The 20408-nt window shown below is 31.2% G+C and overlaps 1 protein-coding gene across 1 annotated transcript in view; it reads right to left on the reverse strand.

Moving 5' to 3' along the window:
* Window positions 1–11567, reverse strand: part of LOC129000262 (dipeptidase 1-like) — a 34036-nt gene extending 22469 nt beyond the window's left edge. Inside the window, exons 1-3 of the mRNA XM_054427223.1 lie at window positions 11458–11567; window positions 2094–2310; window positions 1439–1710 (exon numbers count right to left, since the gene is read on the reverse strand). Of these exons, the coding sequence (XP_054283198.1) occupies window positions 1439–1710; window positions 2094–2300 (479 nt within the window). The 5' untranslated portion in view covers window positions 2301–2310; window positions 11458–11567. The remainder of the gene's footprint in view (window positions 1–1438; window positions 1711–2093; window positions 2311–11457) is intronic.
* Between the last annotated feature and the right edge of the window lie 8841 nt (window positions 11568–20408).

Here is a 20408-nt window from a genome sequence, read left to right on the forward strand (position 1 = left end):
AAAAATGAGGTTCCGATTCCACTATAAACTGTAGGTCCGTTAGTTGCCATTGGCTGTATGGGATATTAACTAACAGTCCTGTCTAGAAACATGACGGGCTTAGTCAGTAACAAGCCTACAAGATCGCAGCACTCATCCTACCCTCATCTCCATTCATACTTGGCTTAAAATACCTACCTTCGTATGGTCTAGCCATTTCAATTAAAAGTATTATTTTATTGAGACACTCAAACGTGCGTTCTGTTATACTTCTTTTCCCCTGTAGTGTTTTGTAGTGTTTCCCCTGTAATGATTTTTTGTGCTTTCAATTAACAGTCAAATGTGTTTATTAGTTATTTTCAGTGGATTTCATAGTTTTTAACTTCATTTGTTATTTCGATCTTGAATTCTTTGCAATGATTGCAAGATGCAAATGGGTAACAACCCATTTATAACACCACACATATACTTACACATGTTATTGATTATGATAAGAATGTTCAGAATTTAAATCGTTCAAAATTTCCTTGTACACAAGTTATTTGTATAAAATATTTGTACTCTGCAATCATAAAAATGATGGTACCTTGATTTACATCTGTTCCGAGACGTCAAACAACTCTAAAATATTTACATCGATGTCCATAAATATCTGTTCGTCACACTTCAGCGAAATAAACTTTTATATCCCTGTTCGGATGGTCAGGAAATTTACGTATTTATACTTTTACTCATACGTTCAAATTTCGGTATTTTTGTACTTTTAGATTAGGTTCTATCTATTACTAATAGCTAATAGTTGTGAGCGTTATATCTTCGTTTACATGTCTGAGAAGATCGCAATATATTTGCAACAACCATATCAACAAAAAAATCTGGCAGCTAAAACGAGTGGCTGGCAATAAACAAAAATTCAATTATACTGAAATCAGTGCAATTATTTTAAAACTCTGTTAACATCAACTGTTTGGTTAATGAACCCGAAGATATTATGAGAAATTCATAGTTGTACATTCAGTGAAAAACTATTCAAACTTTGTATCATTTACATTTTAGTCAAACATTCTTTGGTATTTCCAGCAAGTTTATTTTTCTAGATTTCTATAGTTTCCTCAGATTTTTAGTTCTCTCAAGTCTTTAGTTCTCTTTTTATCGGCAAGAATACGATTTGACAAATTTTACTCCGGTAGGTGTTTGCAGGTGAGGGGTTCCCTGTAGCTCTTCGGGGTGAAAGAAGATTTTGTAAACGTTCTAGAGTGCCACAAGGAAACTAGGACTATTTTCTCATCCGAAAGGGTGTATGGCTAATTCAATGACTTAACTATTGGAGATATCTGGGATGGTGGATTTTCTGATGTCTCTAAGAGAATGGGAGGAGGAAAATGAATCTCCCGTAGCTACCAAAATCTTAAATTCTCCATTCTGGTAAGTATGATATCATTACTTAAACTACACTCACCTGGTTGGAGTTTGTGAGCGAGGAGGATCCCTGTAGCTCCTAGGCTGGGAAGGTGGTTCCCTGTACAACGCAGGGTTGCTGATCGTAGGGGCGGGAGGGCAAGGAGGTATATCACTAGGGTAGAACCCCCCACCACCACGGGAGTACCACTCATCCTCACAGCAACACGGTGGGGCCTCGCAGACACCCATAGTCACACAATCCTCAGGACACTGCTTCCTTGGCCTCCGGGGCATCGACCCGTAGTACCGGGTGTCAGGGTACGGGTACACCTGAGGATAGCAAAGAGTTAATATACATCTTTAGTTTAGTGTTTGCACTATTAATTCATCTATTTCAAAATATGATGAGTATGATCGCTTCTACTTCGACCCAATTCTACTCGCAGAACGCCTAATATACCTATACTATTTTCTTTTTTATGGATGAAAAATAATAGTCTAAACTACTAGGTCACGTCCATTTCACATCACTAAACGTCAGGAATATTGTATTTGTAATTCAAAGAGGCCCCTTTAAGCTAAAAGTTGGTACCAAATTATGAATATACTAATAAAATTGAAATAACGAGTATATTCAATCAAATATGTATTTGAGTCGGTTTGGTAAAGTGTTTTGAATCAATGTAATCTTAGAATGAAGAATTAGCTATTACCTCAGCTGGGACCTGCACCCCCGCATGTATCAGCATCTTCTGGTCATCACTGAAGGTCCTGTATATCTGTCTGCCGTAGTCGGCCCCCGCGCTGTACCGTCGGGGTCGGTGAGGCCGCTTGTAGTACGCCTCTTGGGGACTTCTGAACGGTAGGCGGGAGTCAAACACCGTCTCTTGCTGCGGCGGGTAGTCATCGTACCCTCGCATTCCCACCTTTCTGAAATAGAATCTAAATCAGAGCTATTTACACAAAAAAACCTTAAAAAATCTACATGAAACAAGTTTTATACAGATACTAATTTTACAAAGATCATTGCATGAATGGAGAAACTAGTCTTTTGTTCTACTGTATCTGGTCTATGGTGGAGCGCGGGCCTTTGGTCTCCGAGTTATTGGGTTTAAATACCGTCCATCACCAATAATTAGTACCTCTAGGCCTAGCTGTAGCGTGTAAAACTATTTCGGACAGCTTCCTAGCACGTGAAGGAGGGATGTACAAAAAAACTATAACCATTGGTACAATGATAGAGGAATACAGTAGTTACTTCCTACTCGACTTTAATATATACACTCGTCAGATTCCTTTGATTTCCCTTGCTGTACAAAATCCATTTGTTCTCCAGTTAGTTGTTCACAAATAAAATTTAGAGTAGAGAAGACCAATTTGTCAATAGAGTTTTTAATAAAATAAATACTGAGTTTAATGAAGTTTCTTTAAATAATTTTCCTTATAATGATATTTTTTTTAACTTTGTTTGAAATGTTTACCTGATTCTGACCTCAAGTCATAACCCTTTCCACTTAAGTACCGTGTTGAATTAGATTTAAGCCAATTACGAAACGTAAAAATTGTTAAATAGCTATACGTCACCGTCATGATGAATTTAATTCATAATATAATTAGGCTCTATTGATATTTTTTCTATAGGCAGATTTAAATTAAAAATTATGTATTGTCATTTCAAAATAATTGTAAAGTGAACAACGCTAAATTGCCAGCTTAAACATGCGATAATTTATTCCTTTGTGCGTACGTTTGTTATTAACGGAGATGAATATATGAGCGATTTACATTTCATTCGTCGAAAGGTTGATTCACTGATTCTGCATTCACGTATGCTTAAAGCGTTTTTTAAAATGATGGGAAGAGTTTTGAAAACAAATAAATGATGGTAACCCAGGATATGTGTCCCGGGTTATGTAGGGGTGGTATGTACACAGTCAACTATTTTACACCCAATTGCAATAACGCAGATTATAGTATCTAATAGGTTAATTATTGTTGTATATCCCATCCTCGTCGCCAAATTATTAAATACAAATTAATACAAAATATATGAACACAACTCTTGATACATGTTTATTTCTTAATAATGAAAGATAAACATTGAATTATTTACAATGTGAAATTATTCCAGTCATATGATTAATATTAAAATAAAAGATATATTTTTGGGATATATAACAATTATAGTTGATTATGGACGGTTGTATGATCCACTAACGTAATGTTATTATAGTTTTATAACGACTTGTATAGTAACTATAGGTCAGAGAGTTGGACCTATTGAGTTGGTCGTTTTATTTTATACTCATGACCTAACTTCACACCCTATAATGGTAGGCTCCAGCCACAGACAATATAATACTTTAATGTTAATTTTAATGTTTTAATTGTTTATTCCATTGTCTGTGCTCCAACTCTGAACCGTTGGACACTTTACTTGAGGCTTTTCTACGTAGCAAACGTCATTTTTGATTAGTGGGTTTCAAAACCAAAGCCTCTAAGACCGTAGCATCACGCTCTACCATTATACCAGCTCACTGTTGAGCTAGTAGTCTAGATTTACCAGATCTAATACATCGATGATCTATTATTACTACCAGCAGTTTACTACTCTGTATTTAAAATTACAGTACTGTAATTCTCTAGCAGGTAGCCGAGATATATGAAACTCAATTTCATTCTTGCCAGAATCTGCTAAAAATTACCTTTCTTTCCTCTATATATTTATTTTTACTTTTGCAGAATACGCACTGTGCCTTCAATCTTTTGCAATAAAATATTGTATAGCGTACTGCATTTATACTTGTGTCTGCAACATACTTTCTTTGAAAATAGTTCTTCTGAAATATTGGAAGCTTTTTGTACTAGCATTTCTAGTTTATGTTTTAAGACATTCATAATATTCAAAATCACAACAACTCAAAACAATTATTTGAGGCGTATGAATTGAAAAATCTAAAGTCATATGAACACTTTTCCGTTATATTAAAAACAATAATACACAGATTAATTTTATTCATAAACATAATTGAAAATCACTCAATTTAATATTTGTAATAGTGTAAAATATTTTTCCTTGGATGACAGTAACATCCTAAGCTAAGATTAATAACTCTCATATTTCTCAAAATTAGTGTCTTAAATCCTATTGATTAATTAATATAAAACAAATCCAACAAATATTTTTTAGCGAAACTCGTTTTACAAATAAGCCACCTGAGACATTTTAATGCAATTTATGTCAAGTATTTACGCCAAAGTAAATAAACTTTAAGTATCAACATTTATAATTTTGCCGTGCCCTATTGCAACTAATTATTGCAAATGGTTTTACAACACTATGTTGAAAATATATGATAACCACTATGACAAACATTCCGCAGTGCACAAAATTGGGTATTATTTTTGTAATAACTGTGATTTTATCCGCACCATTTCCAACGGATAAACGCAGTTTTGGCAATGTTAACCACAAAAACGTCACTAAGGGAGGATCGCAGAGCAATATTCTCTTTATTGACAATCAATAACCATTCTAGTGACATTATAAATGACCCGTGGCGCAGCGTTAGGCAAAACCAACAGTTAGCATTGTCGAAATGCTGTAGAATCACTGTGTCGCGAGTATTCAAACGAATTACCCAGTTGTAGTGACATTCAATGATCAGATCGGTCAGGGTGATTGTTTTTGTTAACACTATTGTGTTACTGACGTTCAATTCTGAATTTCTGTTTTTTTTTTTTACAAAATGTCATTTATATTTATTGTAATATATAATTTCACATTATAATTACGTTTTCATTCATTATTTCAATATTTATTGGGTTATTATATTTTGTAGGTACATTTACTATTCACACCCTTCTGTATAATTTTAGTTTTAAACTAATTATTGAGTAAATTTTATAAGTAATCGACTCCGACAATCTTGAGTAAAATTTGATAAAACGCAGTTTATAAAATCTTTCGTATTTAAAAGAAATTTAGTTACACATTTTTATAAAATAATACATCTATAAGCCAACACAACAAGTACACAAAGTATGTCGTTAAAAGTTATTAAAACGATAAGAAGCTCTAAAACTGTATGGCTTCTAATGGGTGGTCTAGCGATGATAGTGCTACCAAAATTGTTTTGCCCAATATCACTATTTAAAGATCACTGTCTACAACAAAAACGTGAAAATTTTCCTTTACGTAATGCTAGGAGATTAAATGGACCTATTAAATATGTTGTTGCGAAATTAAAAGGATGATGACAATAAAAACATCTGTTAAGATCGCAGGTATTAATTGAGACCATATATAATAGGTTTAAGAAATAAAAACGTGTCATTAAAACATAAAAGACAATCATACATGACGATTACTTCATACCTCTGAATTAAACTTGAATTTTGGAAGAGGGGAATTGTGGAGCCATTGGCTATACGAGTGTTTATTTGGATGAAATGAATAATTATTGGTACAACCAATGTAAATATTCCGAAAAAAAATAAATAATTCTATTACAATCGCCAAAGTAGCTGAATGGTTATAGTGCTCACCTTCAAATCTGAAGGCCAATGGTTCGACAACAAGTGATATCGTCTTCAGACTTAAATGGTGTTTAATTTGCTATTACGATATCAACTAAAGATACTATCTAACAGAAAGCTGTTTAAAGCTGTATTATAAAACCCAAAGAAAAAAATACGAACCTATGTGACAGGTAAACCAAAGTTACACTTGTCTCCAAACCTATAATACTTAAACATTAATGTTGCTTATACCGTATGTTATGAATATAAGGATTTCTAAATTTATTTTTGATAAGCTTGCCATATTTCTGAAGGCATTGTAGTGATTTGTTTACTAAACTACTAAGATTATTCTGTAAAAAAAATGGTTAAAAAAATATGTTTAGGAGGTTAACTTTATTTCCCTACTTTGAAAACAATTTTATAGCAATAATAAAAGAACAATCTAGTTCTAGCTAAATTTTTAAATATTCGTGATACTTAAATACTGTGCATTAATATAACTAACAGAGACTATACCTAAACCGTAAACATATAAATGTCAATTATACACAAAAATATATACGAATAACAGTAGAGCTAATTTGAAGAGCAGCACTAATCGTATCACAATATTTTTTACTGCAACGCGACGCCATCGCAATAATTTACAACCTTCAAACTCTAGAGACAACTGGGCGTGTTATTGTTATCTAACTATTCAGCCGGAATCTAGCCTGGAATCATGCTCTAATGGTGTTAACGCTGTTGAAGCAACTCAATTGAATCTAAATGCAATTTAACTTGTCATTAGTCAGCTTAATTGTCCAATAATTTAATTGGTATTTGTAAATTAATAGATTGCATTTTCTAGTAACAGTTTAATTTTCACAGAACACGCTACAGTTTGAATATTTTTACGCATAATGTGTTTAGTAAGTAAAGTAATCTACAATTCTGCAATTCTTATAGTTTCATTTTATACCTAACTAATGCTTGTCTAATGCCAATCTTGGTGAAAAAATAAGTTCTATTAAGCCTCCATTGTTATTTAATTTGTTTGTAAGATTAAAAATATAAATTGTATACATAGTTATGATTTTCGACAGATTATTGTTTTCATTAAAGCACTATTAAAAGAATTGTTGTATATATTTGTTCTGGATTGATATTCAGAATATATTATATTACTATATTACTCATTGTCATTATTTAACTAGTTTTCATATTTTAAACTTGGTATACTTTATAATATACTACTAAAACAATTGTTGTTTTTTTCACTCTTATGCTGTATTTTATTTTATTTTGTATTTTAAGATAATTAAGATGCGTATGGTTAAGATATTTTCCCCTAAGGTCCTACCACCTAAGGACTACATGTTACGAGTTATTGTTTTTGGTATGAATAAAAATTCCCAAGGCGTTTCCTTGTTTGCTTACTTTTTAACATGCTTACGTATTGCCTCGCAAACATTAGTAAAGCTAAAATATTAACTGTAATTTTGAATTAATTTTCTGCTTCATTTTATCACGGATTAGCCACAAATACTTGACCAAACTGAATTAATAGTCCCAAAAACAATTTTGAAAAACAATAAGTATAGAATTCATTAATAAATTCTATTAAATAACAGATATTCAAAAAATCCAATAAAAATCTACTATTCCGAATTTTTAAACTTTAAACAACTGGTACAAAACACAGAAATGTTGTTGAAAAAAATAAAGAAATTTCAAAATTGTTATACAAAGCTCACATTTTCTCTGCCTGCGCAATGGCAACAAAGATCGATATTTTTTCAAGTAAAGAACAAATCCATTTTCCTAAAAACTTCGTTGTTAAATGGAACTAACATTGTCATGCCAAGTGGACAATTAGATGAAAAACAAGGTGTCATGTTGATATTTCAGTGAAATAACTGAAAGTTTGTGTCGCTTTTAAATAGAAAAGCTCATATGTCGTAACTTTTAAACACACTGTGTTGTAATTTAGCCTACAGACAGACAGAATTGTTATTACGTTCAAGTTGTTTGTTTATTTTGTGTTTCATTTCTAGCTGTAAAAACATGCATTCTTACACCGGTGGGGTTTTAATAACTGTTTTAAACCCAGGGGGTGTTCTCTCTGTTATAAAAACATTAAATATATATTTATTTTATCTAGTTTATACATTATGTATAATTTTTCTAAACTAAAGATAAACATGTGGACTTGTAATTAATTTTAGTTATTTTTACTCCGTTAAAACATAACTTTCAATTATTTTTATCGTGGTAAAAATTATAAAATGAGGCGATTATTTACCTTTGTCTCAACTAAAAATTATTGCATCGTATCTCGTAAACATTGATAGTGTTAGATAAGTGCATTCAACAACTTAAAAACAACTTATTAGAATATACCATATACTACATACAGTAACTACTTCTATGACTCTCAGTTAATATTTTCATACTTATATAGATGGAAAGAAGATTGTACGGATTTACTTTAATCTGTAAAATTTACATTTAATTACCTACCCAATACCTCTTAACGTTCGGTATGTGTAAATTACGTATTCATGTGTATGTGTATCTGAAACGTATTTTTATTCAAAATTCAGTATTTTTATATTATTCAAAAATCTTAAGCTGGTTGTATTATTTAAAACTTGTAACAACCCATTAGGTAAAATCAACTAATATGACTGTTTTGTTGAATTGTGACAGCCATTTAAATCTATATTTAAGTGTTTTGTTACAAAGTCACGTGAAACCATGCCAACTTTACTACAAAAACAATAACATGCTACTTAGCTAGAGTCTCAGATTTCTATCCATCCCTAGTGTTTGTATGTGATACACTACATAACCCAATGATTAAAATTACCTTTATTAGATATTGTGAAATATAACGTAGGCAATGAATAATAAAGACCTGATTAGGGGGTAATTAAAAAAAACCTATCGGTATAACCAAGTTATTATGTATGGAAATACTTCGCTATATTAAAAATTGACAGCCAACGATGGTTAAGTTGACCGAAGGAATTTCCCATCCATCACCATCCGTCAAAACGTCCCCGGGCGTAGGTTCTATGTTATGGTGGGGGGGACGGGAGGGTTTAAAGGGAAGTTTAAAAGTTGACATCACTTCTTGTCAACGCTAATGTTTCACCGTTCCGTCGCGTCAACCAAGTTGAAAACTGGTGTCTAAGTCTTTAAAAGCTCTCAGTATATTCTACAAACATCGCCTTGTCAAGTGCCTAGTTTATAAGTTTCGTATTAAGTCCATCACTTATAGGTATTTAGTGGAATGTGCGGGACTTGGAAAAAAACAGCTGGCAATCATGGTCAGTGATTTTACAGAAGTAAATCTTACTTTCAAAGGATTCTGTGGTTGCAATAGTGTGTAGATAAAACAATTGAATTCATTCCAAAGAACACGTAATATATTGCTGTTTTGCATTAACTTCCTTACATGCTGTATTTAAGGCTAAACAATGATTAATTATTCTATTCTCATTTTTCTAAAACATAAACAATTTTGCCTATATTACTATATGATATGAAATATGTATATAGATGTAGACCTTTTTAAATATATTATTAGGATTTTGTTTTGATAATTTGGATTATTGTATTTGAATCATTCAGCTTGGGACTTATCTTTAATTCATTTGATTTATTGCTACGCTCAGTAATCTTTTGTATAAATTGGTGCACTTTGGTAAATTATTGTTGTTGTTTTTGGGAGTACAATATATATTCAAATGTTTTTATAATTTAATGTGACAACGTATAAAATTGGGTAAACCTGGACTTATTATGGTTTGAAAGGTATAAACGGCAATCCGTAAAATAAACAATGTTAAGATGCATACACACTGATTTCTATCATCACAATAGACGAAAATGAGCCTCTTCAAACAGAAAAGACTTTCTAAAGATTTTCTAAGATTTGTGAAGTCGTTTTCACAAATAAACTACTACATAACGTGATTCCAGATACAGAAACAATATTTACAATAAAGCAATATTCCTTATCGAAACAGACTGCACATTTTTCTCCGAGCTTGTCCCTAAGTTGATATATGGTACCGCATCGCATAACAGTGCAGACATTTTAGATTCATGTCAAGAATAACACCTTATATTTATAGTTGTTTTCTCTAGCCAAAAAGTTTATATTTTTAAAATCCACTTGTTTAGCTGTGGATTAGTTTTACACATGCTAATATGTATTAATAATTAAAAAGGTGAAACTATTTTTATAACAAAAATGCAATCACAACATCATATTTTTACCTTATTAAATCGAATGGTAAATTTATCACCAAAGCCTAAGTATTTTCCTGAAATAAGGTTAATTTATTTTCCATAAAGAATGTCCTAAAAGTGTACAATTGTATTCAAAATCACAAGGTAATTATGTAGGTTATTTTAAGCTTGTTTTAACCAACGCAATATTTTTTTAAGAATTTTTTCGTGATATCAAAAAATTAAGAGCTAACGTAAACTTTACCTCGAACAAAAATAAAAGCACGTGATATAACAAACAACAACAATAAACAGTAAATGGCTGGCTGAGCTAGAACAATATTAACAGTTAAGGGCGCCAAATTAAACAGCCACTGCGGAAGTACCTGTAATTAATTATGGTGCTGCGATCCAGACGTATTGCTTAGTGCAGGCAACCGTTGAATGTGAGGTAACTTTACTTTACCCAATGAAAGAATATTTCTGCTTAATGAAATTTTGTTTTGAGTAGACATCGATAGCAAAAAATGTCACTAGTATTAAATTACCGGGCATGGTAGCTTAGTGGTAAATTTTTGGGTTAATAAGTCAAACATTGCTAATTCTAAAATTGCCTTATTCACTAATTTATCACAGCTACTGGTGGTAAATACCGTCACTGCTTTAGGTCAGTCTTTAGATTTTTAGAATAGTCTTCAAACAAAGGTTAATAAACATTAATTCATAGTGACGAATGGCTTACGTATAAAACTGTATGCATCGTATTATCCGAAAATGCAGAAAAGAAAATGCTCAATACCTTTATATCATAGTGTACGATTTTACATAAATTGTGAAAAAATTATTACTAGTTTTATTCGCGCGACAGAGCAAAAGATTTTGTGTAAAAACTTTTGATATTTTGAGAAATGAGTAGTTAGAAATCATGTTAAGTTCTATATATCATTATATAAAAAAGGTTCTTATTGAGAAGTTTACAAATCAAACAGTAAGTAAATAAAGAAATCAAATATGTAAGGAAAAACATGAAAAATATGAAACCGAGAAATGTAAAATAAGAGTATAGTATTATTTTATCAGATATTAAATAAAATATTAACTACGGTTCTTGTCATCACTATAATCAAAATATATTAACATTAAAACTACTTCACTTAATTAAGTTTTTGATCAAATATTTTATTGACGAGATCATTTTATTTTTATTTTCTAAAGCTTTTACAATAAACTCACATATTTTTAACCCTTTCAAATAACATTGTATCTAGAAGACATTTAAAAGACATATAGGAGGTATATGAGTTTCATAAAAATATAATTCTTTATACCTACATTAAATTAAATGTAATTCCACGTCGTGCACTGATCCCATGTAGATGTACACACGCGGCGCACAAAACTGCCACTGACAAATACTCTAGTGTCCACCCCTAGCGGCGCACCCCTAAACTACTAACTACCACCCACCATCCGCACACCCTCATTGAACCCTAACCCTGTTTAACTTTCATTTTATGAAATCATCCCAGTTTTTACCACAATGTCCACAATTTTACGTTTATTTGTATTTTAATCAACGCTTTCCAATTATGAACTCCATTTCATTGTTAGTAGCTGATAACTTTTCAACGATCTTTCGTGGAAATGGATGAATTTGTATTTATCTTTCAGGTGTTTTACACATTTTTTTGCGTTGTATTAAGTATGAAATGAAAAGATAACTGTGTTTTTTAAGTGTTATTTTGTTGTTTTTTTAACATGTGGATTTGTTTAAAGCTTCATTTTTAAAATGCACATATCATCCTATATATTCACTAGCTGTTATCCACGGGCCTCGCCCAGGTTGACTTCATAGGTATTAATAAAACTAATGATTCGTTAAGTTAAGCTGAAATAAATAAAACTGATTACAGTAATAAAAACAAATATACATACCTGATTTTAATAAGAAAAAAAATTGAAAGAATAACAAACAAATACGTACAGTTGAGTTGATTTAACATTAAAGTTCCCTTTAGAAAGGAACTACGACTTTAAAGGGCAATTTATGAAATAATGGATAGTTTTGAGAAAGGTTTCTCCTCATGACGAACTTTTTAAGTATATGGTTTATGGGGGTGTGACTTGTAGTTTTCTCAAAAGTTCATGGGTACTTTAGGACTTATATATGGATAGGCAAGCATGTTTCTTGAAAACCTTTTCCTCAGGTCTAGTGCATCACAGGGAAAATCTACGCATACTGTTAGAAAGATATTTTCTTGTAGATGTGCAGAATCCTTTTATAAATTAGAATATGGTCTAAAAGAAGCACAACAATTGAATTTAAAACTTCAACAAATTAACATGGGCCTTATGGGCTGCCATGCTGGTCACTAAATAATGACGAAATATAAACAGAAATTGCAACAAAATGAAGAAATTCCAATCACATGGTTAATTTACTGTACAGCGTGGGGTGAAAATAGGGAATTCTGTACCTTTTTGGTCCAGATTTCGACCACTGGACGACCTCTAGTTATAATTAATACACTGTCTTAACTAACAATGAATCAAATAATCATCCAGTAAAATCATCTAAATACTCACATTTTCATCTCGTATTTGATATTTTAGCTTCACATAAAAATTTCCACATATAACTCACTATGAAAAATATTTAAAACAAGTGCTTTAAAAAAATTACTGTATTTTTCGTCACACGAAATTACCTGCTACAAAGTTAAATATAGTGTCAGGCTGTCCTGAAAGGTTTTCAATAACCATTCGCCCTGTTCTCCAAAGTTCAGTGCTCAAGTTGTTCAGTTAACTTTATGGCAGTAGAGCCAATCTGTGACAACTAACAGTGACTAGGTTATGTTACAGTTTGTCCCATTGTAACACGAACAGCTGGTGAGATCATCTATCTGATCAAAGTATTTTACAATTGTACTAGCTGACCCGGCGAACTTCGTATCGCCTAAGTTATAGGTTTCCCCTAAGACAGACCGATGGAAAGAAAGTACCGTTACGTTTAATTTTCAAGATGATCTCGTTCGCTACGCTATTTATAACCTAAACGCCACATGTACTATGTACAATGGACCATGTGACCAGACCAGTCCCATATTGATTGCCCTCGTGTCAACATGGTGCAGTTTGTGTGTTTAGGACAGATTTAATTTACCCTCTGGTGTGTGTTATGCTCATTTTGATCTCTGCTAGATACAACTAAAAAATAGTTATTAGAGAAATATCATTGGGGTATGGTATTTCATTATTATTTCATTTTACATTATATAAGTTCAACACAACGTTTTGAGCTTGAACCTAGAAAGTATGTAAGTAAATGTAATGTAATGTAACTATCTGGTACTGTAGGTAGCAATATAATGTGAACATCGCTTGTTGAAGTTTCGTGCCATGACCATAAAGTTAACGGCAAACAGCTTAGGTTACTAACTTGAACCATAGATTAAAAGAAGTAGTGTCTATACTCCTTTTATCTATGCTTGAACACAATACTGTAAAAAGGGTAAAATAAAAACTCCACAGTAGAGCTTGAGCTAACTAATATAATATATGATTTGTTATTCAAACAGTGGTAAATATGCTAATACAATCTTTGCTAGTAAAAAGATTTATGACTGTTCATGTTACGCCAAAATAAAAAAGAGTAAATATGTAAATATGAGTTAAATATGTAAGTTAAACATATTTTCGTACACCTGACAAATATATAAGGTGTCCTTTGCGTAAGTACTATTAATATAGGAATAGGTTAAATGGGTCAAAATAAAATGAAAGTCTAGAGTATTATTTTTTTTTTAATCTTGAGTTTTGTTTTATTTTTACCCATCAAACCTATTCATAAATTAGGAAGTGTAAACAAATGATCAAATGCAGTAAAATACTAAATATAAATTAAAGAAGATCAATAATTAGTGTACTAGTTTAGGACAATCTAAACAGAAGCTAAATAAGTTTTGGCTAAGTCTTCAAAGCAAATGAGAAGATCAACCCTAAATTTACATTGTAAATTTTCCATTGTGGATTTGTAAGATTTTAACTCACCCTCAGCACCAAAGCCATTCCCTCTATCACAAGACCAGCTCGCTCCCACATCATTTTCAATTTAACAGTTATAGCAGGTACTAGCTGATGTAGCTGTTCCACATAGAGTATTTTGTGAAGGTTATACTAATATTGCATTTGGTCATACCTTATTTCGGTACTGTTGTTGTAAAAAGCAAGAAAAATCCAAGCAATGGGTATTCAATTTTGTATTATGAAATTTTATTTTGTTTATAATAATGGTTAGTTTTGCAATCTAAGTAAGGTACGGCAACAATAATTTTTTAAGTAAAGTTTTCCCTTAATTTTACTTTTAGCAGTGGTGGTAATTTTAACATTCTAGAAAGTTTTGTGGAAAGAGTTGACGACTGTAGCCCTTGTTAACGAGATTATAAAAGTTAGGAGTTTCCGAATCATTCCTGGAAAGTATCTGCACTAACCGTAAATCAGTTACAACTTTAGTTTGGCCTCTTTTGTTGTTGTTTTTGTTATTGTGGTTTTTGCTGCGCCCGAGCCAAAGACGTTTTAGTTTGCAACGCCTTTGTTAATGCACCTTTTAATGATTTTGGTTAAGGTATTATACATTTAAATGGACAAAATCTGCTTCCGATTCAAAACCTTTTACTTAAATAAAAGCAACTACTTCCTAATAATGGTATCTAACCAGTGAAGACATGTTTGTAGATGAAAACTCATAGTTTTTTAGCGTTCATTTTTGACCCTGGGATCGAAAATAATTATATCCGTTGTTGGTTTAAGAAAAATACTATAAGAGTGGTAAGGAAAAGATATATGAAAATGGAAGATTAAGTTAAATAATTATTAGCTATAAGATGAGCTATTATTCTTATTGGGGGGGGTTTTATTGACTTAGAATCTCGAAACAACTTACATCCCACAGTTAGTTCATGCCTTTAATTATCGTTTATATCTGTTTGTTTTGTAACTAATAATGTGATGCTATCTTTTTAATCCATCTTTTTTATTTTATATCTAGCGGTTTATTTAACCTCGAGATTGCTGGATTAAATTGTGACTATTTAACTTTAATAGTAGTTATTCTTCTTTATTCAAAACTTATAAACTATCGACTAGTTTTGTAGAACGTAAATAGAGGTTTTTTCAAAAGAAATCTTTGAAAGTCATTTGCTGAGTACAATAATTTTCTTGGTTATTGTTAAACAACAGTGTGTGTTAATTCTCACATAAGTATACTCTAGAAGTTTACAATGTTAGTATGGAGACAGCAAATTAATAAAAGCTGGAAATATTAATTTCATATTTCTAAGAATTTATTTAAGGCATAACTATCATGACAAAAATCGAAAAAATCTTTATCAACGTGTAGATACGTGTACTAAACAAATAAGATTTAAATCAATTAATTACCAGTCCGAAAATACGGTGTACTAATATGGCTTGATTTTCAACTGACCAATGATAAAATGTTTTGTTTCTGAAATCTTTGTTTTAGTTTGAATCCAATACACTTAGGTCCGTCGATGTTTACAGTGAGATTGTTGTCAAAAGGACGTTGCTGTGCAACACACCAAAAGGTTTTAATCTCACGGTTGGATCAAGTATTTTAATTAAATTAATAAGCAAATGGACAAAGATTAGTACTTGATATGCAAATAGCTGTGTCACTGATTAAACATTAGGTGAATAGATCAAGTTACGCATTCAATGATTGTAGAAGTTCGTTTTAGTATTTCTGTAAATACCATGATGGGTTATAGTTATTTAAAAGATAATGTCACTGAAAACTAAAAAAAAATATTTTCCTACAGAAGGAATATTATACTGTATTCCCATAGTTTGGTTTTAACAAGTCAATGTATTAACACTTCATTGGTTTGTAAATATTCACAATTTTAGGATAAATCATTATGTGTTGTCATAAATTGGTTAAAATGTTAATTACTGCTTAGAGTAGCTCAAAGGAAGTGTCAATTCCTTGTTCACCAAGGACAAAATACATATAATATATTTATAGCAATATCCCAAAATCACGTCAAGTAAACTTATTTGTCATTATAATCATATAGCAGCCAATATATTATTTTCGGCCACGACAATTCAATACGCTAACCAAATAAAACTAAAAAAAAGTATATGCAATGTATATGTATAGTAAATGTATATGTAAGGCATGTTCATTCCCCTAAAATAAAGAAAAAAACAATAAGCAGCAAACTATGACAATGGCAACTCTAAAATTCCCTTTCCTAATTTAAAAGTTATATATTGCATAGTTTTTTGGAAACGTACAATTTTATCTCTGTTATCGTGTATTAATAAGACACAGAATCAAATTTACACTCAAACAAATAAATTATTAAATCTGTTTCAATATGTGCATGATGTTTAACAACAATTTTCGAATAATTAACTGTAAAATACGCCTGATGCGTACAATTGTATTTTTTTCATAAATAGGCTTGAAATATTCAAATGAAACCAAACGAGGTTAACTAGTGAGTCTCTGATGATTTGTAAACAAACAGTGAAATGTTGAAATGAGGTTATTATAATTTAGGTAAAATTAAATTAATTAACCGTGGGTGTTGGACACGTATTGTTGAGGTTTCAGCTCTTAAAAATTAAAATACTATACCATTAAATGTGTGGCTTATGATTTGAAATAATCGTAAAAACATTCTTCTAGTTGATCTAATAAAAGTCTTCAATGACTAAATTTTCAATAGTTTGTTTCTTTTCGAGTGGACTAAGCCCATTTAGACATATCGGCCAGTAACCATGTTTGACCTATTTTAACATCTGGTTCGTATTTATAATTCCAAAAAATTTCAATCAATTCATTAAAAAATATATTTAAACAACTGTGGTGGAGAATTACCAATAATATGTAAAAATATTAAGTAATGGTTGTTATCTGGAAGAGATCAGTTATTTTTATACAACTATTTAAACGTCTTACTTGAAATCTGTGTATTGTGTGATCGTCTAAAGGTCAATAGATTTTTGTGATTGCAGCTGTTTTCTGTCCATGAATTCTTTGCCATTTTATATGTTTAAATGATTCAAGAAATGTTTTAGTGCTATTTTTGTCATAGAAGATATTTTGCACTTAGAAATTAAATTATCTTTCCATTACATATTTTATAAATTCATATTTTAATTTTTATACATATTTTGTATGACGAATGAACAACATACTTGACGAAAATGTTAATGGAAAATGTTTTACAGTAATGTTCGTATACTCTCAATTACGCGTATACACCATTCTCCATCGTCAATCAATAACAGAGAAAAAATGCCGTATTTTTGTACGCTCAAATAGTCCAGACACATATAGAAGTAACTCAGTAGTTGTAAGGTAATTAAATGGCCTCTCCTCAACATTTGTAGAGTTGTAGAGAACCACTTGTGTCGAGCATCCTCCTGACTTTGAGTAGACCTTCTTGCATGAACAAGTTCCTTTTTTGAAAAAAAAATTTTGATAACAAAAACTTGTCTACCGACTTCAATCATTATAATAATTTTTAGACGCTAAACCCTACACATTAACTGTTGAATACGCAACTCTACATATTTCATGACAATAATAACCACCGTTCGCAAAAAATATTCTAAATTGTTTAATAGCACGTGGTTTTATGCACATCTTCAAATTGATTAATGTCCATATGAAATGTAAAATAAGACGATCACAGGTTGTTTCTCTCGAATTGTATGTAATAGCTCTCTAGAACATGAAGTTTTATTGAATTTCGTTTGTTAGTTTTGCCATGGGTTTCATTGTTGTTTGCAGTACAAAGTCACCGAAATATAAATAGTTACTAGATAGCTTAACTTAATGCAACGGATTGACTAAAAACTAATAAAACACTTAAGATTCGTACTACACCACCTCAATAAAAACTATATATATCCGCGGGAATAAAATCAAGTTTATATTTGTCCTTATATTAAATACTGTTTTTGTTTAAAATGGCTTCATAGAATTGATACAAACAAATGTTTACAGCAAATCCCTACTTCTCCTGCATAAAATAGTAAATGTCGTGCCATCTTATAAGTGAACTTGTACAAAATTGATCATTTGACTCAAAATGCTTTTCTTGGCCAATTTAAGTTATAACGTTTACTTTTCCCTTTCTCAATAAAAGCATATTTTACTAATGATAAAAATTAACATCCTCTGAGACTTATATTTGTTTTTCATTGTGTTTCGCAGATAAATGTTTAACTAGTGTGCGTGTTGTGTTGTTACCTTGATTAATACGTTTGGCAAAAAGAAAAAGAATAGTTTATTGCCATTGACCATGTACAGAAGGAATAGTTTTGACATAGGTTCTTATAGCCCTTTTTATAGATTGGAGTTGATTTTTTAATTTCTTTGTTGATCAGGGAAAACAATTTTTAATCAGGGAAAACTATCGTTGGTTAAGATGGTTTTAGTCAGTTTTACAATATTGCATGAAATGAAAATCAATACATCAAAGTATGTATAAAAAACAAAAAAATACGTGATTTTGGATTTTATATAGACTTTGTTTGATATAGTTTTTTTTTTTTCATTTAATGCACTATTGTGAAACCCATCTTAACTAACGATCGATTAACCAACGATAATTTCGCCAGATTTAAAAGATTTGTTGTAAATATTCTTTTCTAGTCACAAAGGAGGGTGACGTGAAGTAAAATTGCAAAACAAAGTTGTATACAGTGTGTCAGACTGTCCAGAAAGGTTTTCAATAACCATTCGCCCTGTTCTCCAAAGTTGAGTGCTCAAGTTGTTCATAGTCAACTTTATGGCCGTAGCGCTAATCTGTGACAACTAACAGAGACTAGGTTATATTACAGTTTGTCCCATTGTAACACGAACAGCTGGTGACATCATTTATCTGATCAAACTATTTTACAATTGTATGATTGTGTGTGAAAAGTAAAAAGTAAACATGAATATAATTGTATAGTTGTATATAGCCTATAGCCTATAGCAAATTATAAATGGTAAAGACGTGAAGTTTTGTTTCAGGTTTTACACTATGGACATTAGTTATTATTTGAAGTAAAGTTGTACTAATTTGTATAAAATAACCCTTCACTTCCTATAGAATTGTTACAAAATTACAACGACTTTTAATAGTTTAATACCACTGTAGTTATTTTATGACCTCGTAATTTTTTACTTATACCATCTCAGTGTTACACAAAGCAAATAAGATTACAGAAGTTAAGTGTTTCGGAAACGTTTCTGGAAAGTATCAACGCCGCCCATAACTCAGTTACAACTCGGTTTTCTCATTTATATCTTGGTCCAGTTTTATAGGCTCGCCAGAATAACGGTCATTTAATTTTCCTCTTGCTCTTGGTTTTCATGTCTTTTGCTATACATTGTAGTTACATTCTGGCATGGAGTAAAATAACATGAAAAACAAATAAGCCTTTAGGGAGTATTTTTACAGAAAGTTGAGCTATAATTTGGATGTTAAGGTTTATTTTTGTTGTGAAGAATGCAACCTTATTATTACACGGGGAGCGAGCTGGTCTAGTGGTTAGAGCGCGGGACTCCGGTTCCTGGGGTCCCGGGATCAAATGGGTTTTATCCAAGTGATAGTGCCGTAACCGCTAGGTCTAGCCTGAAGTAACGTGAAAAACAATTCCAGGCTCGTGCCTAGCGTCCAAGAAAAAAAAATATTACAAAATATTATCATTATTGGCTTACAACCCTGATCCAAGCCGTAAAAATACGTTACAGATTATTTTTACAAATTTAGTCTGAGAGCATTCGAATCCTGACATCATGCATATTTATTTATATATATAGGTATTTATGAAATTGTTTTTTATTAGTTTAGTATCATTATAGTTTAGTTTCATAGTTAATATTAGTATTTATTCGTTATTAGTAGTTATTCGTAGTTTAGTGTGTGGCCTTTTACTCCTAATCAAAGTTAAACTTATTTTTTATGCTATCCTATATTTTTATCATTTTACGATGGTCCAAATGTTTGGCAATGGGAATGGGAATGGGTTCTTAGCATTCGTTGAATTTGAATTTAAAGTATTAATAATTTGGACTTGAAAGGGTAGCAAACATCTTTAGGTAACAAACTTTAAAATGTACTAAATTCCTTTACGGTCTTATCATTGATAGTTGCCTTATTAATAAAATACATTGATTTATTATCACGTCGAAGTTATTTTACATAAGAACAGACAACAAAGTTCGAGTTTTCAAAGTTCAGTAGGGAAAAGAA

The sequence above is a fragment of the Macrosteles quadrilineatus genome, unplaced genomic scaffold, assembly GCF_028750875.1.
Source record: "Macrosteles quadrilineatus isolate MER2022 unplaced genomic scaffold, UCM_ALF_1.0 Scaffold_8__2_contigs__length_117827958, whole genome shotgun sequence".
In the NCBI taxonomy this organism is placed as follows: Eukaryota; Metazoa; Arthropoda; class Insecta; order Hemiptera; family Cicadellidae; genus Macrosteles; species Macrosteles quadrilineatus.